At 41.3% G+C, this 19,039-nt stretch overlaps 2 protein-coding genes and 1 non-coding gene across 3 annotated transcripts; all 3 read right to left on the bottom strand.

Annotated features, from left to right (window-relative positions):
• Positions 1–450: 450 nt before the first annotated feature.
• On the bottom strand, positions 451–7,005 carry LOC105835917 (alanine--glyoxylate aminotransferase 2-like). The gene is made up of 9 exons (XM_012679581.3): positions 6,853–7,005; positions 4,945–5,047; positions 4,692–4,810; positions 4,336–4,570; positions 3,000–3,093; positions 2,432–2,640; positions 2,098–2,323; positions 1,141–1,539; positions 451–963 (listed from the first exon to the last, which is right to left on the bottom strand). The coding sequence occupies exons 2-9, from the start codon at positions 5,007–5,009 to the stop codon at positions 862–864; spliced, it is 1,449 nt and encodes a 482-aa protein (XP_012535035.1). The 5' UTR covers positions 5,010–5,047; positions 6,853–7,005; the 3' UTR covers positions 451–861.
• Positions 7,006–8,538: 1,533 nt separating this feature from the next.
• LOC105835907 lies at positions 8,539–11,416 on the bottom strand. Its single transcript, XM_036291544.1, has 2 exons — positions 10,325–11,416; positions 8,539–10,228 (listed from the first exon to the last, which is right to left on the bottom strand). The coding sequence occupies exons 1-2, from the start codon at positions 11,414–11,416 to the stop codon at positions 9,623–9,625; spliced, it is 1,698 nt and encodes a 565-aa protein (XP_036147437.1). The 3' UTR covers positions 8,539–9,622.
• Positions 11,417–12,111: 695 nt separating this feature from the next.
• Trnas-aga lies at positions 12,112–12,193 on the bottom strand. The gene has a single exon. It is a non-coding gene; the product is annotated as a tRNA-Ser (tRNA).
• Positions 12,194–19,039: the final 6,846 nt, after the last annotated feature.

Below are 19,039 nucleotides of genomic sequence, written 5' to 3'. Positions count from 1 at the left end.
ACAATTTACTGGTATTACGTTGCTATTGTAGCTGTTTTTCTTTATATAAATTTATCACATATTATAATATAGTTGGAGTACGTGTTTCGGGTAATCTGAGTATCTTTACGATCTCTTTTTAAATGTTAATTATCATTTCAGACAACTTTTTTCAACAATTTTTAATTTAACACCTATGTAAGATAGGGCTACGTTATGATATTTCTATTTAGAACTTAAACTTAACGTACTATTTTAACGATTAATTTCTATATCTATATTCACTGTGTTGAAAAGGAGGTTTATCCAATTAGGAGTTGAAACGTTTATCTTGTGATTTTTTACATGTTCAAAATTTATAATTTTCAGAGTTTAAATTTACGTTTATTTTTCTTTAACAAGTGCGTACAATGTCATTATTTTATTTGTATTCAATGAAGCAAATCATGCATTTGTATTTTTTTATAATTGTTTGTTTGAATTCAGTTTATTATTGTTATATCAATACATAAATAAAAAAATTAAAATTAAAATATTTCAGGAACAATATACATTACACATAACATACATTACAAACATGTATTTCTTTATACCAAAATAAATTCTATTTTTCTAGCAAAGGTTGAGATAAAAAACAACTTTATTTATGTAGAAACATACTAATTTATATTTGATAATATCTTAATGCTACTGTCTTATTTTATTTTAAAATAATCTTAATCTTTATTTATGTATATTTCCGATAAAATAGTATAAAAATATCATAATAAGAAATAATATTTATCCTAAAAATAATAATACTTTTTTATATAAAATTATTTTATATAAATTTAACACTTGCAATATTTGTACGATATACTTAGCATTACTGAATATTACTACCTAATTAGCATGAACAAATAATGAATTTCCGCTGTTAATCGCAGTGTTTCTGTCGACTTCTATGGATGAGATCGTTGCTTTGATAATAGTTGTACTGGATTCCTGAAATAATAATAAATTACATTACTTAAAAAACAAGCATATTTTAAATAAAATTTTAAAAAATATTTTGCTTTAGATAAATTTTTTTTTACTATATGAAAAGAATTGTATGTTATTGATACTTTATTTTAGACAACTTGCTGGGTCACTCTAAGTCTAAGTAAGATGTAAAATTACCTCGTCGAAATCAATGTCAACTTCTTCGAGTACTTCATCGAGTACGGACACAAAATGATTGGCATTCTCAAGTGTGAAGACCATCGGCGGCTTCAGTTTCAGAACGTTGTTATCGGGTCCATCACTGCTGACAAGAATCTTCTTGTCTTTCATCCTGGATACCACGTGCTTTGCCTCCGCCGTCGCTGGTATCTTTTTAATTCTGTCGCGTACTAATTCGATGCCTACAAACAGTCCAGCGCCGCGCACATCGCCGATAATTCTCCGTCGCTTCGCCAATTTCTTAAGTTCTGCGATCAGATGATTGCCTACTTTCAAGGCGTTCCCCTGAAGATTCTCACGTTCAATGACCTCCATTACTGCGTTCGCCATTGCGCAGGACACGGGATTACCTCCATACTAAAATTACAAAATATTTTAGGAAGATATCTTCAGCAATTTCCGAAACACTAATGTTAATAATGTTCAAGGTTGGATAGTTAATATATTTAGTTAATATATTTTCTAAATTAAACTTAACGGGTTTATAAAATCAATTCATATTGAAAATTATATAAACACGAAGCTAATATTTAGTTAAAAATTACATTAAGATTAAATTAAATTAAATGTTAATTTTGAAAAGCATTACTTATATCAAATCAGAAAGATTATTTTTTGATGTTAGATTACTCAAAACAATTTTAATATGGAGCATTAAATAAAAATTAATATTTTATTCATAGATTAAGTTACATGAAATAGTAGAGAAATTTTTATGTATATAGAAATATATCTTTTATAATTTATTACAGATAATTTTTTAACGTAGAAAAAGGTTAATAAATTAATTTGTGATTTAAATATAATTAAAGTGTTTGAAAAATTAAATCTTTTAAATTTAATTAAGTTAAAAGTTATTAATTTTTTAAACTAAAATTATCATCCATTCTTGATAATTTTCTAGTCTTTACAAACCGTGTTGAAGTATTCGATTCCAGTATCGTAGAAACTACGCGCGATTTCTGGCGTTGTAATGACGGCTGCAACGGGGTGACCGTTCCCCATGGGCTTGCCCAGTGTAACTATATCTGGTATAACATCCTCGCCGTATAATTGAAAGGCCCACATGTGTGTGCCGACTCTTCCGAAACCGACTTGAACCTCATCCGCAATACAGACTCCTCCCGCTTCGCGTACGTGTCTGCAAAACAATTTATTCCATTATGTCTTTTCTCTCATTGTCATTTATATTTCTGATCTTTGCATAGCGCGTGTTTATATGTAAATATTAATAAACTAGTTTCCGCACCTGTATACATTTTTGAAATAATTCTGCGGCGGCAGAATCTGTCCGCCGACCGATATGAGGCTTTCCGCAATGTAGGCGCAAACTCCACGTCCTTCAGCCTTGATGTCGTTGCAGATTTGCTTCACATCCTCGGCGTATTTAACACCAAGGTCCTCGTCAACGTAGTCAGTAGTGCGATATTTTCCACGGTACACGTCCGGACAAGGAGCCTAAAAGTGAAAAGAGATGTATAAAACATGTGAAATACATATTTAATTACAATATTGATGCTACAAAATACCAAATAAGATAAACATTATTCTTTTACTATAAAGAAATTATTTATGTAATTAATTATATGTATTATAATAACAGAGAATTTAATTGCAAGACTAATCTTTAAATCTGTCGATCGCCAGATCCGTATCTTAAAATTTTGTTTTTAATTAAATAAGGTATTTTAATTGCTGTGCCCATATCTTGTTGATTTTAAGATTTCTTTAGAAAAATTAAGATAACGCAAATAAACAAACAATTTTATATCCTTGATCGATAATCATTTATAAAAAAAACGTTTCAGATACTTTACCACGTGCACCCAATCTTTCTTGCCAGTACCATTAGGCTTGTTGAATTTGTATGGCGAGATATCGATTATCGTAGTCAAATGTCCATGATAAGCGCTAAAAACAGAAAGATAAATGTGAACAGAAATTTCTTCTCTGGCCGTTCATCAAAATTAAAATTCTTCGAAGCCCTGCAAGCTTACTAATGTAATTCTTTAAGAATTATTGATCATTATCTCGTTTAATAAGTATTAATTTATTAAGTAAAGGCAGTTCCCCTGAAAATGTAACTCTTTTTTTTAGCTTTTTTTCCATTGTTGCCGAAGATGATCCCATCATGGCTACGATATTCGCACGTGTCCGTGTAGTTGCTAAGGGCTATTCATTCAAACTCGAGCAAAGAATCGTGAAATGATTATTAATTCATGTGATCTCGAGCTGCCCTAAGCTATCAACGTCAATAGAAAGACAAAGCTCAAAGTTCACAGCTGTTTTAACAATTGGAACATGAGTTATCGTTGCACGTTGTTATCGTTATCAATTTTTTAGTATTACATACAACATATTATAATATGTAACAAATTATATCAACATTTTACACAACTGTACACATTTTTTAAATTGGCACTCGACTTCAACAAAATTGTATAGGTGCCAGATGTGACTCCGCTTTGTCTTTACATTTTAAAATTTGTTTTACGTTTACATTTTCATCTGAACCATCGTTTAGCATCTGTCGCTCTCTTTCTGTCTCTCTCGGATAAGTCCAGTCCAATATTCAGCGACATCGTCTTCACCGATAGAAAGGGAAAATAAATATAGATTGTGTATGTAATCATACGTGTTGGCACGTACGTCGGTCGTGAGACTTACGCCACCTAAAAACAGCGACAAGATCTTTATGGCGGCGAATTCTATTTCCGCCGCGGTGAAAAGAATCGGATGTCCACATCCGATTTGCCCGGACCTTTGCTCGATCTCGATGTCCAAAATATGGCGCCCCTGTCTCTGTCGATTTAGAGCGGTAAGACGCTGCAAACAAGAAAAAGACAAATCGGTCTGATTAGTTCGGCAGTGAATTTTCTCATCTTGTTTGTTCTCAGCCTGAAATATCCAATATATTTTGAGCCAAATGCATATGTGGCATTGCTTACGTCGAGAAGATCCGAGTAGGAACGGAACAATGGAAGTTCATTCCATATTCGTCTCGTTAACCGACGGAACTTTCGTAACGTAGCGCGTGGAATTCAATTATAGGAAGTGTAGAAATATCGCACGTACACACACACACACACATACACACACACACACACACACACAGAGCATTAATTCTGACAATAGTTGTGAACAAAAACTTACTGATCCAGGGTAATGACATCCTCGTTCTTCGTGTGCGTCCGAGCAAGACGAAGAGCAAGATCGTTAGCTTCGCTGCCGGAGTTCACCAGGAAACAAACGGACAGCGGCTCCGGCAGAAGCGAGGCCAGTCGACTCGCGCATACCACCAGGTTATCGTGAAGGAAACGATTGTTCGTGGACAACAAGGCCATCTGTTTCTGTCCAGCTCGCACGACGTCCGGATGGCAGTGGCCAACTGTAAGAGAATTAAATTGTGTCGATTAGGAGCCACTATACAAAACACCCATAATTATTATGCTTACTAATGAGGCTTAATGATAAATCACATTAATTTTAAAAAATTAAAAGGTACATACCGTGTGCAACGTTATTTATGCAGTCTAAGTATCGGTTGCCCTTCTCATCGTACATGTGTTGTCCTTCGGCCTTCACAATTTTCAATGGATTTGATTTGTAAAACAATTTGCACGATTGTCTAGAATCAAAAGAAGCCACAATCGCAATAATCATCTTTTTTCGCCGACACATTTTTGTATTGTTCAAAATCCATTTCAAATAAAAAATGTTTTGTATTTTTTATATTTTATGCTTCAGACAAATGTTACTTACCCAATATGACGATCACGAAGCCTTATAGTATCGGATTTTGACATCTGCTCTAAAGATTCTGCCATAGTAGAGCCTTTCGTAAAACTTCCTGTGTGACTGCAATCTGTAAAAAAAAACAATTAAGTTAAAAAACAATTAAGTTAAAAACAATTAAAATAAACAGAAAATTTAGTTATTCGACTTATCATATCAATAATTATGATTGCAATATAAGGTTCTGTATATTTCCATTATCCCAGCCTATATTTTTTTAACAAGTTGCAAATTGAATATGTCCTTCGTAATAAATTTAAAAGAACAATTCATAAACTGACAAATTTTTGTAGTAATTACAAAAATTTTTAAATAAATAATAGAAATGCAGTCCTAAAATAAATAATAGGAAAGTGTAAGATACAAATTTTTATCGCAAGAATCTTATATAACATATTATTTTAACTTTTCTTATAGATACATGTAATTATGTTATAATAAATTTATTTATTTTAATTTGTAATTGATATTTTCTTAATAAGAGTTAGTTATTATAAATTTCTTTAGTAAACCTTTGGTATATTTTTTAAATTTAAACTTAAATTAATTTAAACAATGTATTAAATATTACAATATTATTAAATAAAATTCTACATAAAATTAATTAAATAAAATTAATAAAAATAAATCAATTATTTATTATATTTAAAGAGAGAGTTAATAGAAAATCTTTTTTTTAATGTTTGTAACGGAAGATTTGTTCATACTTTTATAAAAAAAAAATCTTAAACTTGTCAAATTCATTCGTTGAAAGATAACGTTGTATAAATAAAGTAGTCTTTATAGTAATATGATTGATAAATGTTTGCGCGTTTAAATAAAGGCATCCAAGAGGTAATTTTCCGGTGGCCGATAAGTGCACGTGATTACTACGTGCAAGTAGTATTTCCGTACGCGTTTGACCTCGCATCTTGCTTGCTAAACAAATCTCGAAGAGGGATCGTTTGTTATATCAGCCGCTTATTAATGTTTAATTATTTTATTGTTAACAGCTTAAAACGCAAGTGTTACGGATGTCATATTTGTAATTTGCAGACCCGAATTCAAATCCCAATAATTTTTTCGGAAATTTTTCTTTAAATATGTAAATGCAAAAAGGTAAAATAAAAAATGCCGCTAATATACAAATTTATGAATCATCGATCTGCGATAGCAAATACTGATGAGAGATTTACTTTGGTCAGAAATGATCTACTGTAACCTAAATTACTTTTCATAGTTATTTATCTTTAAAGTTATTTATCATACATGACTAATGTTGCAAAGTTTTTTTATTCTTATCTGTTTTTAAGAAGAAAAATAACGATTAAATAAGTAATAAACTTTTTTAATATTCTGATTAAAAACATAGATTTCAAATGGACCAAGGAAATTGTCATGAATAAATAACGAATAAGGAAAATGAATGAAATAGCAATAGGTCTAAATTATTCATTAATAGACCAAAATCACATTTAAAAACTAATATAATATTTTGCAAATAATGATATAATAATAAACAAACGTTTGTTTTTTAGATTACAGCAAATGAGCAATATATTACATGATCTCTCTTTCATCACAATTTTCTAGGTCAGGGATGGATTTCACTTAACATAACAATACCCTTAGAACTATTTTATTCTTTTTTCAAATATTAAGCAAGGACAAATGACGCTAGCAAGCGTAAGAAGCATTAAATGAACCACGCTTTAAATTGCATAAGGCTATTTTTTAAGAAAATTAATAATTAATAATAAATACAGAAAAAAAGCGAAATAATATTTCATAAACCCAAAATAACTTTTTAATTGTAATATTTTAAATTACATACAATGCTGAACAAAAATGACAAAAATTAATAATAAATAAAAAGTATTTAATTGGGAAACATACCTCTCTCGTGAACACTCTCTCGTGGTCTAACGTGACCCAAGAATTATTATTCGATTACTGCGGATGCAAGCAAAAGCAGTGTGCTGCAACCTGTATACGTCATCATATATAGAGGGAAGAGTAACCCGGCGGGGGTAAAAAAAATGCGGGGATGCGCACGCGTCACAGCAATGCCAAATACTCGCGGCAGTAAAGCTGCCTGCACCGCTTGCACACAGAGCCCCTAGAAGGAAATCCCACTCTTCAATCTGCGTCAAGCAGTGGGAGTATCTATTGTTTTGTTCCGTTTTGAGCTTCGTCTCTGTCTTGCTCGAGCTATCTTCTCGAACAGTTATTGACTCTTTTTTTCTTTCATAATTATAGCCATGTAATTTTGAATCTCTGGTTTGTCGAGTTATCGACTTAACGATACGATGCGCCACGTTTTAATAAATGGAATATTTTCCGGTAAGATTTTATCCGAATAAATTTATAAATAATACATATTTTTCAAATTAACCGCAATTGATTGACGCTAACCTGACCGTTCAGTCGTAATGGTCGAGAAATCTGTTTATTCGTGTATTTATTTTTTGTTCCTTTACTTTCATCGGCGCGCGGCGTCCAAAAATCGTGTTAATCTTATATGTTTTTATCCTCCTTTTTTACATTTTAATAAGAGCTTTTTACATTATTTTTCTGACGAAAGAAAGGAGCGTGACGCGTGTCAAACCAATGACTTTCCCTCCGTGCGATCGTCCCTCCACTTCCCCCACATTTTGTGCGTCATTCCAAGCACAGATTATTCGCATTTTAACATAATCTTTTTTGTACACACACACACATATATGTACAACAGTTATGCGATTGCCGATAATAAAGCGATTGCTGACATCAATTTGGTGGATATTTTACAAATTTTAAAATTAATTAAAATTGAATTCTTTCTCTTTCTCTCTCAAATTACAATTAGATCATCTTGCTTAAATTTATTATAGTAATACTATACATTACATAAATGTTAAAATATATATAATAAACGTTATAGTTAAGACATAAAAAATACAAACATTTTCTCGATAAAACATCGACATTTTTAATTTCATATAGAGAGAAGCACTTTCTTGATCCTTGACATTAAAAAAGAAAAACCATTGGCGTACAATTTCATTTTACCAATGGCAGATCAGAGAGAAGCAAAAATATATTTAAAACATTGTAAATAGAGATAATCAAGGTAGACTCACAATCAGATTGAAAAGTCTGAATCGCATTTGTTAGCTGTTTTACTTACAAAATCTCTGAGTTCTCAAAAATGTTCTCTCGCAACTTTTGACTTTTATAAAGCTGCGAAAGATATTCATGGAGCACATTTCGGGCGGCATATAAATAGAGGAATCTCGACTGCCAAAGCCACTGACAAATATCATGATTACGATAAAGGCATCCACGTGCGGCACGCACGTTTCGAAGATGATAGCGATATGCGACACGTGATACGCGCTATCGGACAATTTAAATTACAACAGCAATCCCGCGATACGCCGCGATATCGCCTGTGGCAAAAATATAAGTCATATTCGCTCGATTGTAAGTCTTCCATTGTGCGGGCGTGAAGCCAGCAATCGTCACTGCCGATTTTAAAGGAGCTGTTTTATTTTTGAGTTCGATGATTCATTGTCTAATAATTTGCAAACGAGATGATTTGTTGCATCAAAATAATTAATATATTTTTGTAGAACAAAGCTGTAATCTATATCGTCTATGCGATATAAATTATGGCAATAATTATGATAATATCGACTTGATGAGGAACTCCGCTATTTTACGTTATTTTTGTGTGGAAACTTTATAATCTCTGTTCATATTTTTCAAATGTTGTTCCAACAAGGCGCGTTTTATCTCATTATTATCCGCCTTAATATTATTATCTTTATAACACTACTTTGTCGATTATTTGTTTGAATGATAGAATTAAGAACATCCGTTGATCATCATATGTAGTGGTAAAAAGACTTCACGAGGTCACAATAACGTTTTAAAATATTAAAAAATCCAAACGCTTATCGTGCGATATCGCAGACTGACGCCGTAACAGTTGCCGGGCATATATCTGCGTAATTGGTGTCAAATCTTAAACGAAATGCAAATTGTAAATCGTTTTGCAAGATTTTATTGGGCGAATGAAGCGCAATATTCATGCTTACACGTACTCTTATTTGTTATACTTGCGTCACACAGTTCTATACACATACGTCCTTCATGAGATAATATTCTATCGTACAAGCGAGGCCTGCCTCTTTTAGTTAACGACTAAAGCGTTTGTAATCTAAGATCTTCCGATTAATCTATTTTTAAACGTGTTATTGCGATTGAAAAAACTTTATATATTAAAGCGCTTATATATATTACCTATTAATATTTTATTTTTATTGTATTATACTTAATTATATAGATTTCACACATTTCCAGTCATTCAGTCAACTTTTCTCACGTATAAAAGGTAAAACAATTTTGAAGCATTAATTTACTTATTTAATTACCAAGATTTGAAAAATTTGATTTTACTAAGATAGTATAATTTAATCTTGTAACATTATAATTATTCTATAGATTCATCTAACTTGTGCAATTTGGCGATAAACAATGTGATAACGTGTAAGATATTAAAATAATAAGTACATTGTAAATTCTGAAACACTTTCGTTAGTTATATTTTTAACCAAAATCTAATTTTTTGAATTAATTAAATAATTTATAAAATTAACTTAAATTATTTATAAAAATTAATTTAATTATGTGTCACTGTATTCTTAACATGGATTTTTGACATTTTCTTTGATTTGCAATAACCGTGTGAAAGAGAAGAGTATTTGCGTTTCGAAATTTGATCCGTTATTATTTCTCCTAGAAATATAATGAACGATATAATGTGACCCGCAATAATAACGAGATAAGCGACATACACGGAATAATCTCTAAGGCTCATCATTCCGCCGTCGCTCTTGCGTCCCGATTTTTCGTCTTTCCAGAAATCGTCGACATACTTATCCGTAAAGCCGGACTCCACTAATGAGAGCAGCACGCTGTTAACTTCATTTTTGAAAGGCGACTTTACGCGAAGTCTGTGCACGCGATAATGCGATAGAACGCACAGATCAGAGAGCCTGAAGAGCCACTTGCCATACACACGTTTCAACTTGGTCTCCTTCAATTTACCCTCAATCTCGGACATAAAATACGCTTTCGAGATATCCATCATCCCCTGTTTATTTTGAAACTCCTCGACTGAGCTCACGAATCTCTTCATGAACTCGGGGGACAGTCCCTCGGTAGCCGCAAGCTCGTCGTACACAACCGGCGTGACCACCACCTTTAATCCGGTGTTGTACAGATCCTGAAAGGTTGACACGCGCGTGTTAACTGCGAACTCGACTACAAACTCAAGCAACTCCGCCTGAAAAATTATCTTATACTCCTCCACGGTCATCACCATAGTGACGAACAGTATCTTCTCCACGAGGCTACGGGGTCCGTGATGCGGCGCCATGCCGAGGATCAAGCTGATCGAGTTCAGAGGATTGCGGACTCGCTTGCCAACGTTCATGATCATCGAAACGCACCACATCACCGCCGCCAGCAGGAAACCGAATAGGATCGCGATGATGATGTTCCAAAAATCAATCAGGTACTTCGCTGGTGGCATTGCCGGGACCAGGGCGCAGATTCTGTCGTCGCCGATGGCGACGGTGTGCTCGTGCTGCGTGCTGTACCAGTCCTCGTACACGAGTCCTTCGGCACTGTACGTCATGTCGTTTTCTTGCAAGTCGCTCGTATGCACCACCGTGCCGTTCACAGCGTCTGACATTGCGTTCATGAACAGCCTGGCCAGGCCGCCTACTATGCCGTTTTCCAAAGTACCGTAAGGACGTTTATCTTCAAATATCACCTTGAACGTACTGCCATGCATGTCCCTTAACTTGTTTGGATACCAGTCGATACCCCGTTCGTATACGGTCATTCTCGAGTAATCCTCATTAAAGCCATTGAAACGGTGTACAGCCACTAAAACTGGCTCTGAATGCCGCGGGTGAAAGGACACCTCTAGGATAATCACGTCAAAGAGCTTTTGATCCCACAGGTATTTGAGTTGGCGCCGACCGTCCAACGTACCTTTGTTTGAGCCGATTATCAACAGGAGCTTCGGCATATGCTTGGGATGAGACATCGAGTTTATATCGTCCAGGATAGCATTCAGTTCCGCGTCATCGACATCGTCGTCCGACGCATAAATGTAGATCAGCAGGGTACGGGAAGAAGCCAAGTCTCTCGGTTGGGAGCTAAATCCTCCGGAGGTAAGGATCTGTGTCGGTCGTGTTATTGCTACGTTAGAGACGACGGCATCAAGCAGACGTTGTGCTCCATCATAGATATCGGATTTCTGAATTTTAATAATGACATCATGCCGCTCGATCGTTCGTAAGATCTCTTGGATCGCTTGATCGATGTAGGCTTCCTGATAAAAATTTGAAAGAGCGACGTCTATTGCTAAAAAAGCAAAAAGATAGTAAATGGCTATCTTCATCTTTCGTTCTTCCTTTTGTATACTTTATTACGCCGCTCTGCTGTTTGTCGAATATGAATATAAAACGCTGTTGTTTCTAGGTACGCGTGCACTTGAGTCTGAGATCGGAGAAGTTATTGATCCATTATATCATGCAATTTGTCATATATAGAAATACGTACGTAATAGCATTACGCAAGGACATCAGATTGTCAAGGAAAATAGATGGTAAACGATTGCGACAAATCAACTGTATATTGATTTTATCTATAATCGCAGACGGAACGTTTTATACAAAATAATCCTAATTTGATTCATTGAGAACCATTGCTCTCTTATAATTCATTCTCCATTTATTTATGATTGATAATCCTTCACTTGTATCGTTGCAATTTTGTACATCCCCTATTTTATGACCGTTATCAGCATGGATACGACTTATCTCGGATTTGGAAAAAATTTCATCAACTGATACGGTAAATCTATGGCATATTGACGTAATTGTGATTGAAATCGCGCAATCGTAACACAAATATCTCTTTTTGCAATATCGGTTATGAAATAGACAAGTATTATCACATTATAGTATACATATATCTCTACGATACACATATAAATTGTTATAAAAAAATAATATTGAATGATTATTCCATATCTACTTGATAGTTGTTTATATTAATGCGTATATTAATTAGAAAAAAAAAAATTACCACTTTCGCAGTCGGTAGGACTCGAACCTACGCTCCCAGAGGGAATCTGATTTCTAGTCAGACGCCTTAACCACTCGGCCACGACTGCTATGGCTGTTTCATGTTATTTCCATGATTTCATGGCGAGCCACAGATATAATTATCGATGGGAGAATTATATCGTTTTTTTATTACATATAACATACGTATTTTCTGATTTAATATGTTGCGCATAATGCAAAATAGAATCTTTTACTAATAAAAGTATTTTACTGATATATTGTCTATAACAAATTTACATTACAATAAAAAAATATATTAAATAAATCGGCATGACAATGTTGCATGAAAGTAAGTTTCTGTCATTACATATTACCTTTCTTTATTACTATCCGGTGATGAAAGAAATAGTATAGAGAGAGACATAAATATATATATTAATACGATAATATCTTCTAAATTTTTTAAATAATAATTATATATTTTCTATCTTTTAATATTTTACGCAAACAATGAAATATAATAAAATATTTTAATAATAAAATAATCTTACTAATTCATGAGATATTAAAAAGATTAAATCTACAATAAAATTACCTTATAAAACTATTAAATATCAAATAAAATTGCATAAAATTATTCTAGATACAAAAGTTAAATTTTCTTCGTTATTATCTTTATTATCTTTAGTATTATATTTTTACAGTTATTATCTTCATCATTACTTTGTGATGTATTTAGATAGAAATATATGCGTACTATTATTTTCAAGGTGGTATCTTTTGAGATAAACGAAAACAGTACACATCTTTTATTAAAGCCATATCTTTTTGTTTTTTAAATGCATATATTTTCTAATCCTATCTAAAAAAAGGCATGTAAAGTCAATTGCTCGCATTTCTCGAAGATCATTGTTGTCGCTTTTCCGCGATGCCAATTGGTACTCTCGCTGCGCTTACTTCGTGTTGCAAGAGTAGCTGTCATTGCAATTGAATTTTGACAGCTGTCAAATTTGTATAAATATTATCTATACATTTATTGTTGTTGAGTGAGAAGTGAGTAAGGAGTAAGTGAATGAGTGAATAAGAATGAGTGAGGAGTGAGTGAGGAGTAAGTGAGTGAGTGAGTAAGTGAGTGAGTGAGTGAGGAGTGAGCGAGAAGTGAGCCGGGAGTGAGCCGGGAGTGAGCGAGGAGTGAGCCGGGAGTGAGCCGGGAGTGAGCCAGGAGTGAGCCAGGAGTGAGTGAGTGAGTAAGCGAGGAGTGAGCAAGGAGTGAGCGAGTGAGTGAGCGAGGAGTGAGCGAGAAGTGAGCCAGGAGTGAGCCGGGAGTGAACCGGGAGTAAGCCGGGAGTAAGCCGGGAGTGAACCGGGAGTGAGCCGGGAGTGAACCGGGAGTGAGCCGGGAGTGAACCGGGAGTGAGCCGGGAGTGAGCCAGAAGTAAGCGAGTAAGTGAGCGAGAAGTGAGCAAGTGAGTGAGCGAGAAGTGAGCGAAGAGTGAGCGAGGAGTGAGCCGGGAGTGAACCGGGAGTAAGCCGGGAGTAAGCCGGGAGTGAGCCAGGAGTGAGCCGGGAGTGAGCCGGGAGTGAGTCGGGAGTGAGCCGGGAGTGAGCCAGGAGTAAGCGAGTAAGTGAGCGAGGAGTGAGCAAGTGAGTGAGCGAGGAGTGAGTGAGGAGTGAGCGAAGAGTGAGCGAGGAGTGAGCCGGGAGTGAACCGGGAGTAAGCCGGGAGTAAGCCGGGAGTGAGCCGGGAGTGAGCCGGGAGTGAGCCGGGAGTGAGCCGGGAGTGAGCCGGGAGTGAGTCGGGAGTGAGCCGGGAGTGAGCCAGGAGTGAGCCAGGAGTGAGCCGGGAGTGAGCCAGGAGTGAGCCAGGAGTAAGCGAGTAAGTGAGCGAGGAGTGAGCAAGTGAGTGAGCGAGGAGTGAGCGAAGAGTGAGCGAAGAGTGAGCGAGGAGTGAGCCGGGAGTGAACCGGGAGTGAGCCGGGAGTAAGCCGGGAGTGAGCCGGGAGTGAGCCGGGAGTGAGCCGGGAGTGAGCCGGGAGTGAGCCGGGAGTGAGCCGGGAGTGAGCCGGGAGTGAGCCAGGAGTAAGCAAGTAAGTGAGCGAGGAGTGAGCAAGTGAGTGAGCGAGGAGTGAGCGAAGAGTGAGCAAGGAGTGAGCCGGGAGTGAACCGGGAGTAAGCCGGGAGTAAGCCGGGAGTGAACCGGGAGTGAGCCGGGAGTGAACCGGGAGTAAGCTGGGAGTGAGCCGGGAGTGAGCCGGGAGTGAGCCGGGAGTGAGCCAGGAGTAAGCGAGTAAGTGAGCGAGGAGTGAGCAAGTGAGTGAGCGAGGAGTGAGCGAAGAGTGAGCAAGGAGTGAGCCGGGAGTGAACCGGGAGTAAGCCGGGAGTAAGCCGGGAGTGAACCGGGAGTGAGCCGGGAGTGAACCGGGAGTAAGCTGGGAGTGAGCCGGGAGTGAGCCGGGAGTGAGCCGGGAGTGAGTCGGGAGTGAGTCGGGAGTGAGCCAGGAGTAAGCGAGTAAGTGAGCGAGGAGTGAGCAAGTGAGTGAGCGAGGAGTGAGCAAGGAGTGATCCGGGAGTGAACCGGGAGTAAGCCGGGAGTAAGCCGGGAGTGAACCGGGAGTGAGCCGGGAGTGAACCGGGAGTGAGCCGGGAGTGAGCCGGGAGTGAGCCGGGAGTGAGCCGGGAGTGAGCCGGAAGTGAGCCAAGAGTGAGCCGGGAGTGAGCCGGGAGTGAGCCGGGAGTGAGCCAGGAGTAAGCGAGTAAGTGAGCGAGGAGTGAGCAAGTGAGTGAGCGAGGAGTGAGCAAGTGAGTGAGCGAGGAGTGAGCGAAGAGTGAGCGAGGAGTGAGCCGGGAGGGAACCGGGAGTAAGCCGGGAGTAAGCCGGGAGTGAACCGGGAGTGAGCCGGGAGTGAGCCGGGAGTGAGTCGGGAGTGAGCCGGGAGTGAGCAAGGAGTGAGCCAGGAGTGAGCCGGGAGTGAGCCAGGAGTAAGCGAGTAAGTGAGCGAGGAGTGAGCAAGTGAGTGAGCGAGGAGTGAGCGAAGAGTGAGCGAGGAGTGAGCAAGTGAGTGAGCGAGGAGTGAGCGAAGAGTGAGCGAGGAGTGAGCCGGGAGTGAACCGGGAGTAAGCCGGGAGTAAGCCGGGAGTGAACCGGGAGTGAGCCGGGAGTGAACCGGGAGTAAGCCGGGAGTAAGCGGGAGTGAACCGGGAGTGAGCCGGAAGTGAACCGGGAGTAAGCCGGGAGTGAGCCGGGAGTGAGCCGGGAGTGAGCCGGGAGTGAGTCGGGAGTGAGTCGGGAGTGAGCCAGGAGTAAGCGAGTAAGTGAGCGAGGAGTGAGCAAGTGAGTGAGCGAGGAGTGAGCGAAGAGTGAGCAAGGAGTGATCCGGGAGTGAACCGGGAGTAAGCCGGGAGTAAGCCGGGAGTGAACCGGGAGTGAGCCGGGAGTGAACCGGGAGTGAGCCGGGAGTGAGCCGGGAGTGAGCCGGGAGTGAGCCGGGAGTGAGCCGGGAGTGAGCCAAGAGTGAGCCGGGAGTGAGCCGGGAGTGAGCCGGGAGTGAGCCAGGAGTAAGCGAGTAAGTGAGCGAGGAGTGAGCAAGTGAGTGAGCGAGGAGTGAGCGAAGAGTGAGCAAGGAGTGAGCCGGGAGTGAACCGGGAGTAAGCCGGGAGTAAGCCGGGAGTGAACCGGGAGTGAGCCGGGAGTGAGCCGGGAGTGAGCCGGGAGTGAGTCGGGAGTGAGTCGGGAGTGAGCCAGGAGTAAGCGAGTAAGTGAGCGAGGAGTGAGCAAGTGAGTGAGCGAGGAGTGAGCGAAGAGTGAGCAAGGAGTGATCCGGGAGTGAACCGGGAGTAAGCCGGGAGTAAGCCGGGAGTGAACCGGGAGTGAGCCGGGAGTGAACCGGGAGTAAGCCGGGAGTGAGCCGGGAGTGAGCCAGGAGTAAGCGAGTAAGTGAGCGAGGAGTGAGCAAGTGAGTGAGCGAGGAGTGAGCGAAGAGTGAGCAAGGAGTGAGCCGGGAGTGAACCGGGAGTAAGCCGGGAGTAAGCCGGGAGTGAACCGGGAGTGAGCCGGGAGTGAGCCGGGAGTGAGCCGGGAGTGAGTCGGGAGTGAGTCGGGAGTGAGCCAGGAGTAAGCGAGTAAGTGAGCGAGGAGTGAGCAAGTGAGTGAGCGAGGAGTGAGCGAAGAGTGAGCAAGGAGTGATCCGGGAGTGAACCGGGAGTAAGCCGGGAGTAAGCCGGGAGTGAACCGGGAGTGAGCCGGGAGTGAACCGGGAGTGAGCCGGGAGTGAGCCGGGAGTGAGCCGGGAGTGAGCCGGGAGTGAGCCGGGAGTGAGCCGGGAGTGAGCCAGGAGTAAGCGAGTAAGTGAGCGAGTAGTGAGCAAGTGAGTGAGCGAGGAGTGAGCGAAGAGTGAGCGAGGAGTGAGCCGGGAGGGAACCGGGAGTAAGCCGGGAGTAAGCCGGGAGTGAACCGGGAGTGAGCCGGGAGTGAGCCGGGAGTGAGTCGGGAGTGAGCCGGGAGTGAGCAAGGAGTGAGCCAGGAGTGAGCCGGGAGTGAGCCAGGAGTGAGCCAGGAGTAAGCGAGTAAGTGAGCGAGGAGTGAGCAAGTGAGTGAGCGAGGAGTGAGCGAAGAGTGAGCGAGGAGTGAGCCGGGAGTGAACCGGGAGTAAGCCGGGAGTAAGCCGGGAGTGAACCGGGAGTGAGCCGGGAGTGAGCCGGGAGTGAGCCGGGAGTGAGCCGGGAGTGAGCCGGGAGTGAGCCGGGAGTGAGCCAGGAGTAAGCGAGTAAGTGAGCGAGGAGTGAGCAAGTGAGTGAGCGAGGAGTGAGCGAAGAGTGAGCAAGGAGTGAGCCGGGAGTGAACCGGGAGTAAGCCGGGAGTAAGCCGGGAGTGAACCGGGAGTGAGCCGGGAGTGAACCGGGAGTAAGCTGGGAGTGAGCCGGGAGTGAGCCGGGAGTGAGCCGGGAGTGAGCCAGGAGTAAGCGAGTAAGTGAGCGAGGAGTGAGCAAGTGAGTGAGCGAGGAGTGAGCGAAGAGTGAGCAAGGAGTGAGCCGGGAGTGAACCGGGAGTAAGCCGGGAGTAAGCCGGGAGTGAACCGGGAGTGAGCCGGGAGTGAACCGGGAGTAAGCTGGGAGTGAGCCGGGAGTGAGCCGGGAGTGAGCTGGGAGTGAGTCGGGAGTGAGTCGGGAGTGAGCCAGGAGTAAGCGAGTAAGTGAGCGAGGAGTGAGCAAGTGAGTGAGCGAGGAGTGAGCAAGGAGTGATCCGGGAGTGAACCGGGAGTAAGCCGGGAGTAAGCCGGGAGTGAACCGGGAGTGAGCCGGGAGTGAACCGGGAGTGAGCCGGGAGTGAGCCGGGAGTGAGCCGGGAGTGAGCCGGGAGTGAGCCAGGAGTAAGCGAGTAAGTGAGCGAGTAGTGAGCAAGTGAGTGAGCGAGGAGTGAGCGAAGAGTGAGCGAGGAGTGAGCCGGGAGGGAACCGGGAGTAAGCCGGGAGTAAGCCGGGAGTGAACCGGGAGTGAGCCGGGAGTGAACCGGGAGTGAGCCGGGAGTGAGCCGGGAGTGAGTCGGGAGTGAGCCGGGAGTGAGCAAGGAGTGAGCCAGGAGTGAGCCTCGAGTGAGCCAGGAGTGAGCCAGGAGTAAGCGAGTAAGTGAGCGAGGAGTGAGCAAGTGAGTGAGCGAGGAGTGAGCGAAGAGTGAGCGAGGAGTGAGCCGGGAGTGAACCGGGAGTAAGCCGGGAGTAAGCCGGGAGTGAACCGGGAGTGAGCCGGGAGTGAACCGGGAGTAAGCCGGGAGTGAGCCGGGAGTGAGCCGGGAGTGAGCCGGGAGTGAGTCGGGAGTGAGTCGGGAGTGAGCCAGGAGTAAGCGAGTAAGTGAGCGAGGAGTGAGCAAGTGAGTGAGCGAGGAGTGAGCGAAGAGTGAGCAAGGAGTGATCCGGGAGTGAACCGGGAGTGAGCCGGGAGTGAGCCGGGAGTGAGCCGGGAGTGAGCCGGGAGTGAGCCGGGAGTGAGCCAGGAGTAAGCGAGTAAGTGAGCGAGGAGTGAGCAAGTGAGTGAGCGAGGAGTGAGCGAAGAGTGAGCGAGGAGTGAGCCGGGAGGGAACCGGGAGTAAGCCGGGAGTAAGCCGGGAGTGAACCGGGAGTGAGCCGGGAGTGAGCCGGGAGTGAGTCGGGAGTGAGCCGGGAGTGAGCAAGGAGTGAGCCAGGAGTGAGCCGGGAGTGAGCCAGGAGTAAGCGAGTAAGTGAGCGAGGAGTGAGCAAGTGAGTGAGCGAGGAGTGAGCGAAGAGTGAGCGAGGAGTGAGCCGGGAGTGAGCCGGGAGTGAGCCGGGAGTGAGCGAGGAGTGAGCCAGGAGTGAGCCAGGAGTAAGCCGGGAGTGAGCGAGGAGTGAGCGAGTGAGTGAGCGAGTGAGTGGGCGAGTGAGTGAGTGAGTAAATGAGAGTGAGCGAGCGTAACTAGATGAATATGTAGCTAGGTAGCTAGATAGCAGTAAGTATGCAAGTAGGTATGTATGTTGGTAAGTATGTAGGTATGTATGTATGTATAATTAAACTTTACATTTTTTTATTTAAAATTGCAGAAGACGTTTGATTAATGTAAACGAAAGATAGAGAAAATCAAATTGCAATTATTATTATTTTTAAAGTAAAAAGTCAAATAGCGCGCGCGCAGCGCGCGCTTGTAATGTTCTAGTTTTTAATATAAAATGTAAGCAAGCAGCAAAACAATATTTTATCAATAAAATGTCGTTATCTTATTAATTTATCAAAAATCAAGCTTACGATAAATTTAATTCACAATAAAAAAACAGAAATATTAAATAAAACTATAAAATCATTAAACCTGTGTGCAGAAAACAAATTTTCTCTCCATTACTGTATACTATTCTTTTTATTATTTCCTTCTGGCACTTATTCAGATGAGAATGCGTTGCAACGAAATACTTTTCGGATGATGATAAGATGTGTGAGTTCAGATGAGGGCG

The sequence above is a fragment of the Monomorium pharaonis genome, chromosome 8 (genome assembly GCF_013373865.1).
Source record: "Monomorium pharaonis isolate MP-MQ-018 chromosome 8, ASM1337386v2, whole genome shotgun sequence".
Lineage (NCBI taxonomy): Eukaryota > Metazoa > Arthropoda > Insecta > Hymenoptera > Formicidae > Monomorium > Monomorium pharaonis.
The sequence above is the reverse complement of the archived record's forward strand: the minus strand, read 5'-3'. Positions and strand labels throughout refer to the sequence as shown.

What these genes read in the sequence shown, in the direction of transcription:
- LOC105835917 (XM_012679581.3), bottom strand. Translation starts at nt 5,009, where the DNA reads ATGGCAGAATCTTTAGAGCAGATGTCAAAATCCGATACTATAAGGCTT. An exon ending in CATAAATAACGTTGCACACG is followed by an intron (nt 4,571 to 4,691) that starts GTATGTACCTTT and finishes ATTCTCTTACAG; the next exon opens with TTGGCCACTGCCATCCGGAC. An exon ending in TATTTCAAAAATGTATACAG is followed by an intron (nt 2,324 to 2,431) that starts GTGCGGAAACTA and finishes ATTGTTTTGCAG; the next exon opens with ACACGTACGCGAAGCGGGAG.
- LOC105835907 (XM_036291544.1), bottom strand. Translation starts at nt 11,416, where the DNA reads ATGAAGATAGCCATTTACTATCTTTTTGCTTTTTTAGCAATAGACGTC. An exon ending in AGATACTGTTCGTCACTATG is followed by an intron (nt 10,229 to 10,324) that starts GTGATGACCGTG and finishes TCAACCTTTCAG; the next exon opens with GATCTGTACAACACCGGATT.